Genomic DNA, 14,350 nt, shown 5'->3' with positions numbered 1-14,350 from the left:
GGCTCGTCAGGCATCTGCTCAAATGTCTTTTGGGAAGAGGGCACAGCAAGTACTCTCTTGTATCTAACCCAGCAAATAATTTTAGCTCTGTTTATTATTCCCAGGAAGCTCTGACTGATTTTAAAAAGAAATCAGACATACACATTGCCTTTCTTGTATTGAAAAGGTTCTACTAGCTCCTTTTTATTGGTGTGGAAATCCTCCCATTAAATTTTGTGCTAAGTTTTAAGACTGAAACTCATTTAGAAATAGGATTATTAGTTCTTTCAGTTCAAATCAAGATCAAATTCTGGGTGTTTGAAATTGGATAGTCCATTTTATGGGATTTATCAAATTTAGTTTGGGCTGCCTATTGAAATATCTGAGCCAAATAGCCTCAGAGTTTTATAGAACAATTTGTCTTCTTGTTTTGTATGTTTCTCAACACCCCACCCCCCTTTTTGTAGCTCATTTTGTCCATTGGAATGACATGTTTCTAACGGAGCTAGGTGAAATTCCTATTCTTTGGTTACATGCCTCTGCTAAAGGGTTCTTCTAAAGCAGTTGTTAATTTTGTATAAAAACTGGCTATCTTTGCTGTACTCATTCAATCTAATCTACCAAAACACCTCAGGCGTGTATTTTGGGTTCTGTAAAGGTTCTCTTGTTCTGCCAATGTTGATTTCTAGTAAAGCATTCCTGAAATTGTCTTCAACTCATGAATTATTTAGTATTTCTTTTCTTAGTCCCAGTCATTCAAATTATTTTTTTTTACTTGCATAGCCTGTTATATACCTTCAAGTTCATAGCTAAGTGCTTAGTATTGAGAACGGAATTTTTATTTTTTAGAGATATTATAAAACTAGCTGCATAATGTATTAGAACATGCCTTATTTGTTAAAGCTTATTCCTGTAACTGGAAATAAGCCTTTAAGAGTCCTAGCATTTTTCAGCTATTTTTCTTGAGCGAGAGAGGAAAAAAAAAGTGTCTACTTTTTTTTTTTTCCTAATGGGGAATACACCAATATGTTACATTCTCATGTAAAAATTCTAAAATAATGGATTTTAGTATAAAGTCTGGAGACTGGAAACTTCAGATGCAGAGATGAAAGCCGAAATCTAAATCTCAAATGTATGGCTGTGATAGCAGTTACTGAAATCTGTGACCTAAAATGGCAGGGTTGTGACAATTCTCTAGTAACCAGGAGGATTTTTTTTTCCTTAAATAGGTGTTTGGAAATTTGTAAATATAACTCATGAAAAGTCACAAATCCTGTTTTCTTTTCCTTAGGGATATCAGGGATCAGCAGGAACTCCAGGTATCCCTGGAACTCCAGGGGTTCAAGTAAGTTTCAGTTTCATTCCTAGAATTTGAAAATCTGAGACAAATCCCACCAACTTTCTCCCAATATCCATTGTTTGTCATTGAGAGTTGAGGTGTGGGGAATGAAAAGGGCTCAAGGGATGGCATGAAGTCAGGGGCCATCCTTGGAACTCACATGGCTTTGGGGTTTGTAGGTAGGCTGACAATTAGACCGCAAATCTAATCGTTGCTAGGTAAGGCCTGTAGGAGCAGGACTTAGCTGGTGCTTAGACATTTTCATCCTCATCCAGAAGCCAAACAGTAGTTCTTTCCATTTTTCTATGAACCGGTAACAGTGATCTGAAGCCTTGACATGGTGATTGATTGCCCACAAGTTACATGTCCAAAAGAAGGTTTCAGACAAAGCCCAGACTGATGGAGGAGAATTCTCTTTCTTTCTTCATTGTATTAATTTAGTAACCCTTACTGGGACAGTTACTGGAAACCAGTGCTGTATTTTACTTGTGGCATGATCCAGTCTGGCTGGATAGCTGAGGACTTACTAATTTGTTGAATTAAATATCTGAGAGCATGCAGGGGCCAAAAGTGAGCCTTCAACATAGCATATGTGAAGGCTGTCTGATGGACATTTGAAAGGAAGGGGACATCTCTGAACTAGTACAGGCTGTGTGATGTCTTTTTTTCCTGGGGTGGTGCTTGGTTAGAGCAAAGAATTGTTTTGGTGTTCCCCAGTCATGGGTTATGATAGTGTGCCATATCCATACATGCTTTTGTATCCAGTTACCAAAATGTTCTGATAATCCAGCTGACACATCAGTCCCTGGGTCATGTTGTAGTACATTTCTGTGTCTTGTTCTGTATAAAATTGTATTAGTACTTGAGCTGGTTTTCATTTTTTCTCTCGTAGGGACCACGTGGCTTACCAGGTATCAAGGGAGAGCCAGGGAAGGATGGGGCTAAGGTAAAAAAAAAACCCAAACAAAAAACGTCCAGTAATAAAAAAAAGATTTTACTCTTACCATTTATCATTTTTGGTTGTACAATTATCAATATTTTCACATAAGGCTTCTGTGAGAATTGTTTGCTAAAAAGGTAATAAAGAAGGAATAAAAATCCTTTATTTAGAATGTTACTTCAATTCTGAGTCTGGTCTGCTTAATTTAATAAAGTGTATATAGGCTTTCGCACTAACAGTAACACCTTTATTGCACTGAATAATTTATATTTAGAAAGCACATCTAAATATGGGTACCTGGAAACACGATACAGACATCTGTCAGAATGGTTTCATTCTATCTCTTTTCACCCTTTTTCTCTATAAGTGAGCATCCAGATGAGCTAGGTAGGAATTTTTGGATGGCACTTTTTATCAGAAAACACTGACTAATTGAAACCAAAGCTTTTTGTGGAAAAATTCCACCTGAGGTGTAGCCAGTAGCTTGGAGCTGCAGACAGATGTGGAAGCTTATATATAACTCCCTTCTGTTAATCGGAATAAACTTGAATCTGGATCTCCTGTATACACAGTGAATAAACTAGGCATTGGCTATTGGCAAGTCTTATTGCTATGTAAATATCTGTGTCCACCTTTCTCTCACACTTTTGCCCAGTGTTTAGAAAAGTTCTAAGTTCATTGTGATAAAAACATATTTTGTTTTTGGTTTATTAAAACTTCAAAGCCTTTTTTGTAAAACAAACACTTGTTTTCCAAATGGATTTTACTGTAGAAATTCCTTCTTCTCAAGTTCCCAATATTAAAAGCAGATCCTTAAATTCATCACTGTTCAGCAGAATTCTCAAATGTATGATTAGAGCTGAAAAATGTGCTTATGTGTTCTGTGCTTTAGGCATCTTAATCTCATTGATCTTAGATGTTAATCTAATTGATCAGTCAGTATTGGGCCACGTGATGAAAGTAAGATACTGACGATGAAAAGCTCTATTCTCCTGGCAGTGCAGGGTTGTGACAGATAGAATATTTCCTAATGCTCAGTCCAGCCTTGTTTAAAATATGCCAAGAAATCGGGCTTCCACCACTGTTTTAGAAAACTTCTTCCGTTGTAAAATAGGTCTTGCCATTAGAATTTTTTTCCTGATGATTCAGTCCAAATTTTCATCTCTTAATTTCATCCCGTTACTTGTAAAGTTTCTGTAGCAACTAATTTAAAACTGTTTCCATTGCCAAGTGTTTTATTTTATCCAATAATTGAATTACCACTTCTGAGCAGAAACTGAGGCTACATTCTTTTTCATTAAGAAGCAATGGATGCATAAGTGTTTATTTTATAAGGTTTGCTCATTTTTTGAACTCCATTCCATTGCCTGTTTTCAATATATATTTGTCAAGAGATATTTTGATAACATTAACAGACAAGCTGTCATTCCTGTGGTCGTGTTCCTGTCATCTGTGAATATGTGACAGAGCTCTCCAAATCTGCTTATACATGAGTGGGTTTGAAAAATACCACTGAGACATGTTTTCTTTTACCCTTTGTCTTAGAACTTGAGATATATAAAATAACTTCCTGAGCAGAATTTATTATTCCTCCTTTATGATCGAAATACATTAAACAAATTGAAATATATTGCTCAATATAAAGTTAGATATTAACAAAGGAAAAACATTGTGATTGTCCAAAAATGTTTTGTCAATTGGCCTCTTGTCCTGAGTGAAGTAGATCCTGTCCACTAAAACAGGCAACTAAGCTTGTTTTTATTGTTTCAAGTCAGGTAGTGCCGAGTTATAGTTTAGCTTTTTGTTGTAATTGCTCAAGGGAGCTTGCAGACATATTGTCAGATAAATATCTTCAGTACCGATAGCATAATTTTGCAAGTCCTGATTATTTGACACCTGTGAGGACAATAAAAAGAATCTATGTTTTGGCTTGTGTTTTCATTTGCCAACTGCATTTACCAAAGTGGAATCTTTCTTCCACTGAAATGAGAACTCATTTGTCAAATTGCCAAAGTTGTTTTATCAGCGTATTTTGTCTTCATTTTGTTTATTTTTTTAGAGAAAGTATTTAATACCTTATTTTTTTAATAGTGTACTCATCCACAGTAAGCTGGTGAGAAATTTGATGAGGTCAGTAGATCTTTGATATTTTCAGTAAGAGGTAGGAGGGAAGCCATCCCAAATGTAGGGAATTTCCTTATTCTTCAGGAATTAGAAATGGATGGTAGAATTATCACAGCTCCTACAGAGATTTTTCCAAGCTCTTTTCAAAGCTTTTTTCCTCTTGTCAAAGCTAAATTGCTACTTTTGAACCTCCATAAGCCTTGTTGAGAGATTACAGTAAAATTTATTCTAAAAAATTTAGTGATTGTTTAATTTTTTCTTTTATATATCTTTTTTAAAGATTAACAAACTGTCATCAGTCAGCATACCAATGTTATGTAGTTGATATGGTGATATATGTCTTTCCACTATTTGTTAATCATTGATAATATGAATTGTATTATAGTATATTACTACTATTTTAGATAAAAGGATTTAAAATATGTTTGCTCTTCTAGGGTGACCGCGGACTACCTGGTTTTCCTGGATTACATGGGATGCCAGCACCAAAGGTTGAAATTAAATATTTCTTCTTACAATATTCATGTGTTTCAGCTTGGTCTATAGTTTAATTAAAAGGAAAACTAAGTTTATATACAATATTATGTCAGTCATTTGATGAACTACATAAAATTAATGGATATGATGCTGAAATTGAAGGGAAATACATGCCATGGGACTTCATTACATACATATCAAGCAATGGAAACAACCTGTTTTTTCATTTTTGTTCTGTTCCGCGGGATTCTATGTTAATTACTTTGAACTTTGATTTAAAAAAATAATTTTCTGAAGTCATTCAATTTGAGTGACAGCCTTTTGAAGGATAATTCTGGACTAACCCAGTGAGTTTATTTCACGAGTATGTTTCCCAAAACATCATCAACCATATCTTTTGCTCTTTTGTGTTAGTAGTCAACTGAACTTACTTCTTAGTTTTACCAAATTTGTGTTTTAAACTTTCAAATAAGGTCTTCAAAAGAGTGCAGCGCTTTTCAAAGAGCTGAATTTTCACTTAGGTTCTTATCTATATTGAAGTGACCAGAAATTCCAAGTGCCTTCCATTGAAAATAGACACATTAAGCCTGTGAGCTGTGGATTGTCTCACCAGCAGCGTTGGACATTCTGGGCTTTTCCCCTAGGAGGCCTTGGAAAATTGAAGATTTGCATTTACTGTCTTGAGTATATTTTTTTATATCAGATTGAGCTCTTTGTCTGCTTTATTTTATGGCTGCTATACATGTATACTCTGTATATGTATCTGTATATAACTATTTCTATTTTAAAAATTAACTTATTCACACATATTTTGTCTAGGGAGAAAGGGGTCCTAAAGGAGATCAAGGAGTGCCAGGAATATATGGAAAAAAGGCAAGCAAATTTATAATGATAAAATTAAGCAAAATGTTGTTGGTATCTGTGATGGGCTGACCTTGGCTGCCTGCATGATGCCCCCCCAGCCACTCTCTCGTTCCCCCTCCTCAACAGTACAGGGGGAGAAAATAAGAGGGAAAAAGCTTGTGGGTCCAGATAAGGACAGGGAAATCAGCTACTAGTTACTGTCATGAGCAGACTTGGGGAAAATTAATCTAATTTTTTGCCAACTAAAATAGATTTGGATAGTGAGAAACAAAAACTAAAACACCTTCCCCCTACCTTGCTTTTTCCCAGGCTCAACTTGACTCCTTTGTGGATGGGGAATGGGGAGCAGGGTGGGGTGATCAGTCTATAAAGGCTCCTCTCTGTTCTCTTCACACTTCTTCCCTGCTCCAGCGTGGGTCCTTCCCATGGGCTGAAGTCCTTCAGGATAAACCTGCCTCTGCATGGGGTCTTCATGGGCTGCAGCTTGGCTGCCACAGCTCCACCATGGTCCTCTCCCCAGGCTGCAGGGGAATCTCTGCTCTGGTGCCTGGAGCACCTCCTCCCCTCCTTCTTCTTCACTGACCTCGGTGTCTGCAGAGTTGTTTCACTTTTCCCCTCACTCTTTACTTTGCCTGTGTTATGTTTTTGCACTTTTTAAAATACCTTTTCCCAGAGACTCCCCCACCTTGGCTATGGGGCTCAGCTGTGCCCTGCGGTGGGTGGGTCGAAGCCGGCTGGAACCGGCTGTGTCCGGCACGGGGCAGCCCCGGCCTCTCCTCACAGGGGCTGCCCTGCAGTCCCTGCTGCCAGCGCCTGGGCACCTGCCCCCAATACAATATAATTTATATTTTTATAATAGATGTGTGCACAGAGAATTTATTTCTGCAGTCCTGACTTAGAAAAAATTCCACTGCAGTTACTGGATATACTTACGTCTAGTAATATTAAACTCATGCTCTGCTTATTTGGATATTTTGAGAACTCTGTTCATCCTTCTGTTAATGGATCGATGTAATTCATTTTGACGTAACACAAAATGCTTATAAATATATTTTTTGCAAATATGTCTATGCCTTTAATATGGGGTGTATGCAGTAATTAAATTGCAAAGAAGTCTGTGCTTTTTAATACATAGAAATGTATGTGAACGATATAACCAAAATGGAGAGAGGGACGAGTAAGGGGTGTGAGGAGACGAGCACACGAATGGAGTGAGACTGGTAGTGGCCTAGAAAAGAGATGTTGTTTTAATCTGTAATTTATATAAAGCAGGATGTGCTTGCATGTAAATATTTATATTTCAGAGCACATATTTTGTTCATGCAATGTTAACAGTTACATTTTCACCTGTCCTTATGTTTTTTCATGTATTTATTGGTCTAGAGTTTTAAGCAATTTGAAAGAGAGTCTGTGTTCACATTTCTGTATTTTAGAGTATATTTACATTTCTGTAACAAGGGGTAGTTATTAATTGACCACTGCCTGTGTTAAGAAAGAAACAGATCTTCCATACATTTTCAAAATAAGAAATAACATACATTAATCATAGGTTATTTGTACCGAATTTGCAGCATAAACATTGAGCACTACTTACTTCTTGTTTGCTGTATTTCTCAGGGTTCAAAAGGAGAGAAAGGTGATACGGGGTTTCCAGGAATGCCTGGGCGATCCGTAAGTTTTATGAAGACAATTTGCCTTTAACTTTTGCTTGTTAATTCACCTACTGATGACTGTTTAACCGTTGCCACAGGGAGACCCTGGCAGAAGTGGGAAAGATGGATTACCAGGAAGTCCTGGTTTCAAGGTATGTGCAAATGTATATTCATATCTTGCCAAAGTCTTTAATAGCGTTGCTATTGGTCTAAATATACCCAGTTTATTCTGTGGAGAACTACTGGAAGTTAAAATGATGTGTGTTACTGGGAAATGCCAAAGTTTACAGCAGTCAATGGACAGACTGCATTGATTTCGGTTCATCTGTGAGCAGGGGCAAAGCTCTTATTAAGAGTGTCTTAGTGATCATCAGAGATTGTTTATACTTTGTCTCCCTTGTCCTGTTTGTGTTTCTCTAACTCTGTGAATCTGTTAATGAAATTTATATACATGCATACGCTACAGAACATACCTGTTGAGTACAGTTAAGAAGGAAGTAATCTGATCACTATTATTGCTTTTGAAGGGAGCTGGATGAAAGTTAGTGGAAAATACCTTCAGTACTGGATTCATGTTTATGTTCATATTCTCTTTGCTGTGCAGTGCCCTTTATATTTAATTTAGAACAGTTTTTCAAGTGGACTAGGTGCCTACAGTAAAAAAGACTACAGGATCTGATATTTCTATTATGTATTGCAGTCTGTGAGCTCACTGGACATTTTGTTTACCCAGTTGTTGTTTGCACTGTTCTAATTTGTGAAAAGATGGACTTTAGCGGCATCAGTTTTAAGTTCATAGGAAAAGAAAAAATTTTAATATGCTATGTAAATGGTCAGTTGAATTGATCTAAAAAAGCTTTTTAACAGCAGCTTTGTTTCTATAATATTTTTCTTAATAATAACAATGAAGTGATCTAGGGCTGCTCAAGATTAATGTTCCTTCAGTGTCTAAAAATGCAAATGTGCTTTTAAGTGCATTTGTCTAAATCCTGATTACTGTAGCTGGAATTCTGGGTCTTTATTCCATTTTGTGACCATGCTTGTCTAGAGTAGTTGGGGATACCATGGCATATCTGTGACATCTGCTGCAGCAGGGAGATATGACACACGACCTATGAGAGACCTAAACAGTTCCAGGCAGCAGCTGCCAACAAGGTCGATCCAGTAGGATCCCAGGCTCTCTCAGGCTGGAGGGGACTTTATTTGGGGCTTCTCCTGGACCAGCCTCCTGCTCACAAGTGGGACAGCACTGAATCCATACCAGATTGCTCAGCTGGGTCTTGACCTCCAAGCATGGAGACTGCACAACTGGGCAACTTGTTCCATCCTCGACTGAAAAATTTTTCACCCTTGTTTGCAGCGGAAATGGCTCTGCGTGTCTATGTGTTGACAACTGAATCAAGCTCCTAGTAAATATAATAAATGGAGCCTCTAAAGTCATTCAGCTGCTGACTGTTAACTGCTATAACTTTTGTGAGATCACTCATAGGTTTGCAGTCCTATTTGCTGGTTTTGGGTATCCCAGGTGACCTGTAAGTGCCAATTCAGAAGGACACAGGTCTCCCGTAGGTGGTACCTGCCAGCCCATTGTGGAAGCCTAGGCTGCCCTAGAGCACCTTGAATAGCACCAGGCATTTTTGATTAGGTAACTGAATCAAGCCCCTGTTCACTGTAATGGGATCTTAGATCCCCAGTGTATCTCTAGACAACTTCAAGTAGAAAAACACATGTCAACATCTTAATGTGAAGTTAAAGGGGGGAGTTATCACTTACATACAACACTACAGCACTGTTATTCTAAAAATTGCCCAACTTAAATGTGTAACTAAGCATCCTGCAATTCAAAAATTTATTAGAACACATCTAAAATAACAGCCTTTAAAAAGTACGTATAAAATTTAACTTTTATGGTAGGTAAACTCAGTGTTTCCTATTTTGCTTGCTCTCTTTGGAAGGCCTAATGAGACTGTGTTAAAAGGTAGTGGAATAACTTTATTTTATGTCAAGTTGGTGTACTGCTTTTTTTTACTGCCCTTAAGTTTATACTGCTAAAATAGATTAGTAAAAGAAGTTGTAAATCTTAATTATGAAAAAAAAAATTCTTATTACTTATTTTTGTGGTTAACTTAAGCAACCAACAGCAGATTATTTCTATGATACTGAAGGACTTTTTCTTTATTTGTTACTTGGTTTAGTTTTAAATACTCCTACATTCATTTAATTTTAATCTTCAAATCCCATTGATACGTGCCTACAAATTGTCATTATTAATATATATCTACAAAAGCATGTTTCTCTGACACTTGCAAATGTCAGGCAAAGACAATTAGATGATATAGATACACACACCCCCCTCTGCTAAGTTGGTGGAGACTTTCCTTCTCTGGTACTATAGAAAGTAGAAAAAATAATTGGATATTAGATTTTTCCTCTCTGGTATTTGATAACGTGGACTGGTAATAGTTGCAGTTCTTTAACATAGAATTTTAACTGTCACTGGTGGTCCTTTAGAGTGAAGTATTATGTTGATAAAGCATGAATTTGGAGAGTATTTTGATCTGGTTTTATGCTTGTACACAATATACAAATAATTCAATATATTAGTTCTGTGGATGTGTGTACATTTAAACTGAAAGGCATTTTCTTGACTATTTTCTTAATTATTGTAGTACAAAAATATGACATACTCATTAGTTTTTATTCATTTTAGAATATAATGGTTAACACAAGCCATATTCTTCATTCAAACATTTTGTCAGCTTGACTTCAACATCTGCTTGCTATAAAACATTGCTTCATTCTGGGTCTGTAATCAAATTCAGAGCAGTAACAAACAGGCTGTCTTTGAAGGAAATTTCTGCTGGAGCTTTCCTGTTTTCTTACAATATTCATTCTGGGAAAGAATGTGGAAAAAAAGTGTGGCTTGAAACCCAGATGCTACCCATTGTTACTTCAAATACAGTTTTTGTAATTTTAAGTTAATTATTACCAGATTATTTTATATACATATTAATTGATCTTTGCATTTGTTTTATGTGCTTTTATTTATGAAATTATTCTTCAAATTTTCAGAATGTTTTTGGTATCATACATATTTTGAGTAAGGACATAAAGATTTGATCATATCTGGTACTGCTGGAGTGTTTTAAAATAGTTTTCACACTATTAGTTGTACTAACAATTAGACAATAGCAATTTATTACTTTTTTTATGCACTTCTTCAACCAGTAATTGCTGTTCTGATTCAAAAGACAATTGTCTCTGTCACCTCTTTTTGCAAACTGTTTGACAGCTGTCTGCTGTATGCAGCGTGAGGTAATATCAGATTGACAACACTCAGTGTGTTTGAAACGGTTTTTAAGAGATATTTGTTTGATGAAGCCTCGATCATGTGTATTGGTTTTACATTTTACTTATCTTAAAAATAATAATTTACTATTATTTTTATTATGCAAAGGAAGGTCTTTTTTTAATATTCTGTTTAACAGTCTTTTCTGTTTTAAAGGGAGAAGTCGGACAGCCTGGATCTCCAGGCCTAGAAGGGCATCGGGGAGAGCCTGTAAGTGATTAAATTGATGACATATGCTTATATACTGATTTACTTGTTTTGCTTTTTTTTTTTTTTTGAGTTGAAGGATGCTATACTTCATTTTAATTGGCTGATACATCCATTTTTGTAAAAGCGCTTTTTTATTTTCTGGTGTTTATCTTTAAATTTGGATTTAGTAAATGAAGTAAGGCTTTAAAGTCAAAGATGCATTAAAAGATTCTTAACAATATTGCTGTTATATGCCAATTTGTATACATGTTATAAAATTGTCTCATTATTGACTTGTTTCTTATTGATAGGATGGTATAGTTAGATATTGATAGTTACACGAGGAAAGATTCTGGGTGTTTTTAACTTTCATTTCTGCAATATGGTGTATGTTCTTTCATATACTCGTTAATTGCACTTTTTAAGTTTGTTTTTTCACTGTCTACCACTTTGTCTCCTTTGTCCAGTTTTATTGGTCTTTTACTTCCTTGCATCTTGTTACACTGTCTATGTTATCTGTGTCTCTGTTCTTCTTGCTTAGCTGGAGAACATGCTTCTGCATATTTTTTTCTGCTTGCTTCCAAAGACATTGTTCCTCTGCTGGTGTTTGGGCAGCTCCTCAGGGCAGCTCTTTTTTCCTCCTCTTTTTATGTGATAGCTAGGCTTTGTCCTCCTTGTTTCCTTGTTTGGCTCTTTAAGGCCACCAGACTTTGCGTAAAGCAGAGGAGCCAAGATACCTGTAGAAAGAGCTGAAGGCTTTGAGTGCCAAGAGAGCGCCAGCTGTCTTAAACCATCAGTAATTCTTCTGTAGGCCAAGAGCAGTAAATGGAACTCAGTTTGTGAAACACTGCCTTCCAGATGAATTACATTCTGAATTACATTTTGAATTATAGGATAAGGAGATATAGCTTTAGATGTTTAGAAAATTTTGTGGTGTTGAATGTAAGACCGAGATGCGACATGTATTATATGGTACTGAAATCTGGTAGAGAGTTTTGATAGTGAGGAGGTGGAAATAACACTCCCAGCTGAAAAATTCTCAAGCTCTTTCATTTAGATTTTTTTATATATTCACCAAAACCTCATAAAAACACTGTCAGTAGACTGCAAAACACTGGGCAATCATTCCCAAGAGACTTTCTTCCTGCTGGCAGATTTAAGACATTAAAATCACTACGAAGTATTTTAAAATCACAGTAAAATAACATAGAAGAAGACTTATAGATGAAGTTGGCCTTCATCAGATGGAAAGTGAGCTGGATTGTGGGGCTGAGAGGGGTGTCTTGTGCGACTTATTGCTTCTGTTGTTTCTGTTGTTCCTCCAACATGTATTTGATGTATAACATGTAAGCACCTCCTCTCTTCTCTTCTGTGCAATTCAGTGTGATCTTCTCTGGTGTGATACCCTAGTAGTTAGGGAACTGATGTGGGATAGAGGGACTGAACTCTACTGTGCCCTCCCTGTGATAGCCAAATAGGCTGCCTAAGCTCAAGACAAGCCTTGGATGATGCTGTTGAAGCTGTATGACTCCATATCATTAACCAGCCAGATGCAACTGCGGCCCTGGGACAACTCAGCAGGTTGCATGGATACCCCACCCACACAAACATACCCGCAAACAATCTTTATTTCTTCCATTCAGCCACATTAGTGTTAGACATGGCCTAATTTTTTAAGCTGATCTTTTTAAAAATAGCCATCTTATGATCCCTCTTGCTTTAGCAAATAAAAAGAGCATTGTTGTGAAATGAATGCATCTTGAGACAAAACCTAAGAGACAACTGTCTAGGATGGAGAGCATAGTTGAACTGCATTCCCTTTGCCTTCAGCTTCTGAAATGTGGTTATTTTCCAGACAACTTACTTTCTGGTATATTATTACTCTTATTAATCCTCAAATTTATGAACAGGAAAAAGTAGGTTGTAAAGCTAAGTAAATAATTCCAAGTGATGTGGTTGTTTTCCTTCAATAGTACTATTTGGAACTTAAGTTAGCCAGGCCATCCCAATCCTACCAACTCTGTGTAAGAAAAACATTTGACAGTGCGGACAGAATAATTTAGATAGCATTTAGTAAAGCTAGTAATCAAGCTCATTTTACTGATGACAAAAATAGGCCATGCTCCAAGTGCAGTCATGCTGTCACTTGAGTAGTTTAATGACTAGTCATGTATCTTACTGATGACAGGCTGTTTTGATATATACGTTTTTTTGAGGGGCCAACTGTCTAAAGGATAGAATAAATCAAGATTTATTTGAGCTTAATTTCAGTCTGGTCGTCCTTTTTAACATAGGTAGAGTTTTGTCAGAGTTTGGTTTCAGTGGAAGCTGTGTTAGACCTCTCCTTGTGTTTACAGTCATGCAGATGGGAACTCTGAAGTGAGTTCTTGTGGGTGAAGCTGGCAGGACATTTATAGCACTCTTCTAGGCCTAGCATATGCTGTCCTGCCACAAGTAATATGTCTGAACATTTGCAACTGCTCATGTTTACTCTCCAGAAATCATATTTTTCAGAAATACAGCTGCAAACACTTAAAATGGTAGAGTTTGCTCTTGATATTTAGGTCACATCACAAGACCTCAGATGTGGCCTCATTTGTGCCAGCGATAGCAGCATAACATGGCTTTCAGCTTCTGACCTGACTGCCACCGTTACTGGCACAATATTCCCAGTTTGTCAACTGATCTCTTATAATGGCATTAGGAATGTCAGATCTAGATCAATGCATTCTCTGAAAAATGTATATGTTATGCTACGTTATAGTAGCAAAATTCTTTTTTGAAACGTGTTCAAGATAAACTGAGGATATAGAAATCTCCAACAGAAGTTGTTGTATTTTTCTTCATAAAGCAGAAATCTTTAAAATACAACATAGAAACTGGTATAGCCAGGTAGCTTGTATATTTGGAAAGCAAACCTAAAGTTAATGTAATTCTACTGCATCTATAGCCATGCTGAGATTAATAGAAACAGCACCTAAAGGAAGAAAATTCCTGCCTTAGTTATATGGTGGTATGCAGAACAAAATTTTTTTTGGTGTTTTTTTCTTCTGTGTGCCATGTAATATTCCCCCACTCCCTTATTATACAGTTTTCTAGATCTCTTCCCTACGAACAAATTGGCTTTAGTGGAAACCTTATGGTGCAACACCATGAGGCAAGATGGCTTGTTAAATAGTCTTGTGTTCAGTGTTGCCTCTCTTGTCTTTCTTGCATAGGAAACTATTTGAGTGAAAAATGTGAAATGAATCAATGGTGTGTAAAAAGGAACATCTTTTATAAGATTATCCAATATAGTTAGATGAGATGTGCAAATTTTAAGGTGTTCAAGTCCCCCTTCAAGTCTACAACAGAATCAGAAAGTAATTTTAACATGATTTCTGTACATTTAACTTGGTTAAGTTAGGTAGACCATATGAGACCATATACCTGTGGAA

The 14,350-nt window shown here is 36.6% G+C and overlaps 1 protein-coding gene across 1 annotated transcript in view; it reads left to right on the top strand.

Moving 5' to 3' along the window:
* COL21A1 (collagen type XXI alpha 1 chain) overlaps window positions 1-14,350 on the top strand; it is a 114,413-nt gene that overhangs the window by 58,445 nt on the left and 41,618 nt on the right. Inside the window, exons 11-17 of the mRNA XM_054822413.1 lie at window positions 1,271-1,324; window positions 2,211-2,264; window positions 4,820-4,873; window positions 5,679-5,732; window positions 7,341-7,394; window positions 7,474-7,527; window positions 10,881-10,934. Coding sequence (XP_054678388.1) covers window positions 1,271-1,324; window positions 2,211-2,264; window positions 4,820-4,873; window positions 5,679-5,732; window positions 7,341-7,394; window positions 7,474-7,527; window positions 10,881-10,934 — 378 coding nt within the window. The remainder of the gene's footprint in view (window positions 1-1,270; window positions 1,325-2,210; window positions 2,265-4,819; window positions 4,874-5,678; window positions 5,733-7,340; window positions 7,395-7,473; window positions 7,528-10,880; window positions 10,935-14,350) is intronic.

The sequence above is a fragment of the Grus americana genome, chromosome 3, assembly GCF_028858705.1.
Source record: "Grus americana isolate bGruAme1 chromosome 3, bGruAme1.mat, whole genome shotgun sequence".
Lineage (NCBI taxonomy): Eukaryota > Metazoa > Chordata > Aves > Gruiformes > Gruidae > Grus > Grus americana.
This window is presented reverse-complemented; position numbering and strand designations above follow the sequence as displayed.